This window comes from Octodon degus, unplaced genomic scaffold (assembly GCF_000260255.1).
Source record: "Octodon degus isolate 3935 unplaced genomic scaffold, OctDeg1.0 scaffold00250, whole genome shotgun sequence".
NCBI lineage: Eukaryota > Metazoa > Chordata > Mammalia > Rodentia > Octodontidae > Octodon > Octodon degus.
In genome coordinates, this window is record NW_004524826.1 from 1,059,557 (window position 1) to 1,066,651 (window position 7,095).

General features: G+C 47.6%; 1 protein-coding gene across 1 annotated transcript in view; it reads right to left on the minus strand.

The window, feature by feature from the left end:
- Positions 1–4,056: 4,056 nt before the first annotated feature.
- Creg1 (cellular repressor of E1A stimulated genes 1) overlaps positions 4,057–7,095 on the minus strand; it is a 12,678-nt gene continuing 9,639 nt past the window's right edge. Inside the window, exon 4 of the mRNA XM_023706317.1 lies at positions 4,057–4,610. Coding sequence (XP_023562085.1) covers positions 4,607–4,610 — 4 coding nt within the window. The 3' untranslated portion in view covers positions 4,057–4,606. The remainder of the gene's footprint in view (positions 4,611–7,095) is intronic.

Consider the following 7,095-nt stretch of genomic DNA (forward strand, 5'->3'; position numbering starts at 1 on the left):
ACAAGAACAGACAAAATGGGAGTACATCAAAACAAAGTTTCTAATCACTTCTCAGCCTTTTAGCTAAGACCAAGTACATATTTTGTGGTGTGTGTGTGTGTGTGTTTTGTTTTTTTTGCAGAACCAGGGATTGAACTCAGGCCCTTGTGCTTGCCAGGGAAGTGCTTATTCTATTGAGCCATTTCCCCAGCCAAGTGCAAAATAAAGTTTCTACAACAACAAAAAAAAGCAGAGTGAAGAGATAGCCTGCAGAATGGAGAGATCTTTGCCAGCTAGTCCTCTGATGGAGAATTAATATCTAGAATATAAAAAGAACTCAGAAAGCTTAACACCAAAAACAAAAACAAAACAAGGAGTCCAATCAATAATTGGGCAAATGAAATGAACAGAAGCTTCTCCAAGGACGTACAAATGGCTTATAAGTACACAGGGGGAATGTTCAATATCTTTAGCCATCGAGGAAATACAAATCAAACTATACTGAGAGTCCATCTCACCCCAATCAGAATGTCAATTGTCAAGAATACAGAAACACAATAAATCCTGGAGCCCTTCCACACTGCTGGTGGAAATTAGTTGAGTCACAGTGAAAATCAATATGGAAGTTCCTAAAAAAAAAAAAAAAAACAATCTAAAACTAAAACCACCACATGACCTAGCTGTACTACTTCTTGGTATGCATGTACCCAAAGGAATTCAAGTCCGCATATTGTAGGATAGCTATATAATCATGTTTCCTTATTTTTTTTTTTCTTTTTAGCATCAGGAATTGAACCCAGAACCTTGCACTTGCCAGGCAGGCGCTGTGCCGCTGAGCTATACCCCTGACCCTTAAAAGTGTATTTTAATATGAGTGAATTCCTGTTTTTAAAAAATTACTTTGACTTGAGTTTTGGGCCCTAGCAACAAAGTCCCAACATGGTTGTTTTGAAGCCTAGGTATACTGACCTGGGGAAAGATCTGGCAGCCCTTCTAAGCTATCCTGGTGAGTGACTTCTGGTAACAGGAGGGTACAATAAAGTGGAAGGAGGAAGTGTGACTCACAGTCCGATGCAGCAGGATCCTGGCCTTGTTGAAACATTTCAACAAAGATTGAAGAAAATACAAAAATTAACAGCCACGCTAGCTGGTGAGATGATGAACTTGGAATCCTTATTTGCCATATTTTCAACACACACAGATATACATATTTATATATCTTACAACAGGAAGGGGGAAAAAAACCCCCAAAGTATTAGGACTGGAGAGATAGCTCAGTGGACTAAGTGCCTGCTTTGGCAAGCTTAGGGACTAGGGTTCAATCCCATATGCTACACCAGCCCCGCCTCTGGGGCACACTGAGCTGGCAACCAGGTCCAGGCATGGTGGTGCATGCCTGTAATCACAGCACTGGGGAAGTTGAAAACAGGAGGATCACTGTGAGGCGAGCTGTGTAGTGAGACCCTGGACCAAAAACATAAATGAAAAAAACAAAACAAAACAAAAAAACCACACACACACACACACACACACACACACACAAAAAAAAAACCCCAACCAAAGTACTGATGCATTAAGATCACCTTTCATTTCAAAAAGGCCTTCAGTTATAATCCCAGATGAAAACGTATAGCCATCCAGCTTGAGTGTCTGAGTTTCGGGTAATACAGCGGAGCCCACACGACACAGGGAGGGTGCGATGTTGGAAAGCTCACCTCTTCATAAAATAGTAGTGGCTCCTCCTTGATTACTTTATGATTGTCACTCTGCATATTTCTAAGAGGGGGACAGGACATGTGCAGTCTCCAGGTTGATTTCTGCATTTATTTCATTGACCCTTGCTTCATTTCGTAACGGATTTTTCTCCAACCCACTGCATACTGGCAAGGACTTTAAGCCTGGACCAGAAGACAGAATACACTACAACTACTGGCTGTGGCTCGGTAATGACCACTGGCCCTGGCCAGCAGAACGGATGGATGGCCATGACAAAGATCTGCCCAAGGTGGCGCCTGGGCCCTGAAGCTTCAGGTACCTCCTCGGTTGGCTGCTTCCTTCTCGTTGATCTGTGTGTAATCAGGGGCTACCTCGCTCCCTGGGCCACAGGCGTCAGTCCCCATCTTACCCCCGTTCATCTCAGGACTCTGTCCCTCCTCTGCAGCAGGTGGGCATAGGACCTCAAGCCTGTTGGGAAGCCCAGTGTGGAAGTGGGGAAGATGTAAACCCACAAAAACTACCAGCAGCAGCAGGCCAGGCCTCTGCCACTCCTCCTACCTCTGCTGAGCTCCCTGTACTCCAGTGTCACCATCAACACCATCCTCCCCTCACACTGCCCAGGGTGTCATTCTTAGGGACTGGATTAGCTGGACTGCTCAGGAAACCCACCTGGGTACAAAGTCTACACTGCCCTCTCGTGGCCACTCAGAATATAACAGACACGTTGCACACGGTCCAGTATAAAGGAACCTGGCCGGGCCTGCAAGGTAAAGACGGCTATGGTTCAAATAGACTTTTAAAAACCAAAACTATTTTAAGTACGCTGTTTTTCTCCAGCTTCCTCAAGCTGAGAGTGGACACCACCATCCTTAGCCTTGGCACAAGGAGGATTCTACACTCCCTGGGCCCCTCTGGTGGGCTGAAACCCAGCTTCACCCACCCCCCAAATTACAGTGCATCTATGCACTCCTCGAGGTGGGCTGGGGAATGTTCTCCCAATGTGGCCAAATTGTGAACACTCATTTTCCCATTTTTATGGGCTTTTCATGTATTCTTGATAGCCACAAATGAAGAGAATCCTCAAAGCCACATTCTTTGACCAAGTCCTGTTGGCTAGAGCTGGCTCCACCCAGTGGAATAACTGGGTCCAACTTGAATATGGATGCTGTTCTGCACTGCGAAGTGCTAAAGGCAAAACCCATGTTAAGAGGGTACGGAAAGAAAGCCAGGAGATGCTCTGAATCCCGGTCCTACCACAAGGTACCCCAGAACCCAAGGACCAGTGACAACAGCAGGATTCTGGCCAGCCCCAAATTCTAGGATGAGGGGCTTCTCAGCAGTAGAAACGAGTGCTGTCACTTCCTTGGCATTTGGAAAAAGCCAGTAGCTGGCCAGAGAGCACATTTCAATGAAATCCCAAAAGTTTCCAACACTGGGCCATGGCACGGGGTGATAAATATTAATACCTAGGCTTCAGAAAATAAGTCCAAATGCTTTCTGAAACAATGCTTTTAATTATTGATCCTTCTGTATACATTAGTACATGTTTGGGATACATAATGAATACATTTATGGAATTATTGATGCTCTGAATAAGAGGTATATTTTACTAAGTTTAATGTCCATCATTTTTCTTAAGCATAAGCTGTCTGCTAGATTTAAGTTCATCCTCCCATTATCAAGTTTGAGGGCCCATATTTGATTTTTCTCCTTTCCATTTAAGCATTCAGTGGCTTAATTCTTGATATGTCCTTAAGAGGAATCTCATGCATCTTCAGGTCATATGCAGAGCACCTTCTCCTCTGAAATATGACTTTTTCCTGCCATATTATCTTCCCTGAGATGACCTGAGTTAGGCAGCAGCAGCAGCAGGAGCTGTGTAGAGTTAGTGCAGCTGAGGAAGGCTGAGATCCCTCGAGTGAGCTTTTGTACTTAAAAAGCTGTGGGGAGCCTGAAGCAGAAGGGTTCCGGCTCTGGCTGAAGAAGGCCCATACTTCTGCTTGGAAGAGAATATCAGAAATACGCAAAAACTGCATCCTCTTTCCTTCGCAATCCCATTTTGGGGCACAAAATGAAAATAGTGTGCACGTGTGCTTTGCATGGCGGAAGCTGATTACAGCATGAGTTTTCCACACGCCTTGTGTTAGAATGTAAAAAACCTAGAAAGTTTCCTATAAAAAACAGTTCTGGGGAGATATCTCTGCAGGCTAAGTGCCTCTCAGGCAAGCACAGGGACGGAGATTCAATCCCTGGCACCACCTGCCTCCCCCCACCAGCCCCACTCCCAGAGGTGCTGAGCTGGCCACCGAGTCCGGGCCTGGTGGCGCACGCCTGTAATCCCAGCCTGAGAAAGCTGGTAACAGGAGGATCACCACGAGTCTGAGCTGCGTTGTGAAACCCTGTACCAAATACATAAAAGAAAGAAAAAAAAAGAAGTAGTTTGCCCTCTGTTGGATTAATAACAACAGGTTTGTCTAACATGCTGGGACAAGAGCAAGAAGCACCCCGTCTCCCCTGCCCTCCACCCCACAATCCTGCATCTCTGGGGCAGCTGGGGCCCAGGAGGGCTCAGCACACCTCCACAGCCAATGCGGGATCTAATCCAGTAATTATTCTTCAAGGAACACTACTGGAAAAACAATTCAATTGATAAAACACATCTTCTTTGATTATAATGAAAAAGATTTCTCTATGCAAACAGCTTCAAAATATAGAGAAAAGAAAGACCCATATTTTCCAAGAAATCCAGTATAGGTCCAATATTATTTTGCAAACAAGCAAGCAAACCAACCAGCTTAAGACAGAAAACCGACCAACACTCTGAGGAATGCCCAGGAGATGCTAAGCCCTTCCAGGTTGCAAGAGCTACCCTGAGAAGTTGTCCACATGAGGATCAAATCGCCACTGCACTTCACCTAGAGAGGGAAAGAGAAAGGAAGAGTTCATTAGAATGCACTGCCAGGGCCGGGGAGATAGCTCGGTGGTCTAAGGGCCTGCCTGACAAGCACAAGGACCCGGGTTCAATCCCTGGTGTAATGCATGTCATGCCGGCCCTGCACCAAGCCAGCCACCGACTCGGTGTTGTGGCACACACCTGTAATCCCAGTGCCAGGGAGGCTGACACAGGAGGATCACTATGAGTCTGAGTTATGTAGCACGATCCTGTACCAAATACATAAATTTTTTTTAAAAAAGAATGCACTGCCAGACCTTTAAAGTTCATTTACTCTAGGGAAGGGCTAGAGACACTTGGGGGCCAAAAGTTGAAGATTCTGAGTTAAATTTCACCATTTTAGTCTGGTGAAGAACTGCCTGAGCTTGTAAAATACAGGTTCCCCAGTTCTGGTTTTACTAGGTGGCCGAGAGGCATGGGAATCATCATCTTAGCAACGGCTTCTCCTCTCCAACTCCGATTCTGACTTTTAGTAAACATGTCTGGGATGTAGCCAGAGATAGGCCAGTCGCCACCACTATGGCCACCATCTCTTCAAGGTCATTTCTGAAGGTTCAAGAGACAAAAACAATTGAGAACGTTAAAGAAAGAGGGCAGTGATGTAGCCAGGGCTGAAGGGAGCTGGGCCCAGCCGGCAATGACCCTGCCCCACCTTCCTTCCTGTCGCAGCCTTAGCCACCAGAGTCAGGAAACCCATCCGCAGGTAAAGGAGACCCAGCAAGCTTGCAATCCACATTTCACAGCTGGGAAACACTATCATGTGCACCAGAGGCGACAGAGGAGCCCTTGCACTCTGCTCCGCTGCTCATGCTTATGAGAAGCAGCGCCGACAGCAAACATATCCAGGCACGCTGAGACAGCGCACGCCACATGCCCGCTTGCCCAGGGCTCTTGACTCAAGTCATCCCATGAGGCCTCGGATCAGCCTAACAAGTGCTGCCGGTGTCACGTTTGAGGGTCCTCAGACACAGGGACCTCGGGGTATTCGGAGAAATCGGGTCTTCCCAAAGTGATCTGGGCAAGCCAGGGTGGCTGTAAGCCGGGAAAGCTCTAGAACGTCTGAGGCCCTTGTGGGTGGCTAAGGTTCCACAGGCCCTGGCGACCACAGATGTCACAGAACACTCCCAAGACCTGGAGGCAAACTGAGTGGTGCTCTGAAATGTGCCCTGGTGACAGGACAGCTGTCAGATACCACCCACTGCTAATAAGCTGCTTTACTGCCTCAGAGGGGACACTGCTGTGCCTGCAGTCCCCCTCTCAGGACAAGGAGAAAATTTCATTTTATCTCCAAGCTGCCGAAAAGGACTCACTCATCTGCACAGTAGCGCAAACTTCTAAGATGTCTACGTACTCACTCATTCAGTGTGGACATAAAGGAAAGTGTCCTTTTGTTGTTAAGCAAGCACTGCCCTCGGGATGCTGTTTACACAAAGGTCAGTGCGCTCCAGCTATCATCCCATGTCCTGGGAGGGTGGACTTTAGCCTCAGAGTGGCTGTCATTCTCGTGGTCTCCTCTCTGGCAGCTCTCGTGGCGACGACCTTGCCACCGCTGCGATATCTTCCTCAGTGGGATGCTCTGCCAGCCCAGCGAGAGCAGAAGACCAGGCCTCTCCTGCACCACAACAGCAGGACAAATACCAGGGCTGTTGGACTCTGTCTCAAAGAGTCTTTGTTTCAGACTGAAAATCAGCCAGTGCTTCCTAAATACCTGCTCTGGGTCACACCCTGTCCACTGTCTTGATTGGAATTTAAAAACACAAATTTTAAAACCCTACACTTTGCCATCAAGAAATTTAGCATCATGGCGGGAGGTGGAAACTTTCCCACGGGCTGTTCCACAGCAGTCCCTCATGAGCCACAGTTGTGAAAGGCTGTAAGCCCCCGCGGGCAGAGTCTGGCCACAGGAGTGAGGGAAGTACGCCTGAAAAGGAAGAGACCTTGGGAACAGAACAGCAGTCCCCGGCCCCGGGAACACATGCTTAGTCTACAGTGGATCTGCAGGACAGTCGTCAGCAGTTTAAAGTGAGTACTACCCACAAATGTTTGCTTTGGCCAGTGCACTCTGCCAGCCGCCAGCCCCCGTGTGCTTGCTTAAGATTACGTCGGCACGGGCCACAGACCTAATCATCCCAGTCCTTCTCAGTCCCGTGACCAAAATGCTTATACCAATGTCACAGAGTTTTTCTTTCACACTGTTGTTCTCACCTCCTCGAGTTACAAATAAAGAGCCACAGAGGCTCAGCTCAGGGCTGCTTCCCTGAAGCTTGCTGTTTCAGAGAACCAGCCCCTTTTGGCTTCTCTCTGAGTGACTGAATAACACTCAGCTTTGAATAGTCTCTCTTCTTCTGTACCCCATGGATGACGTAAGGTGCGGGGTGCAGTCCTGGCCCAGTATCACCACTCAGATCTGCCCCAACAGTGGTCCCAGGAAGTGCACCATGAACACA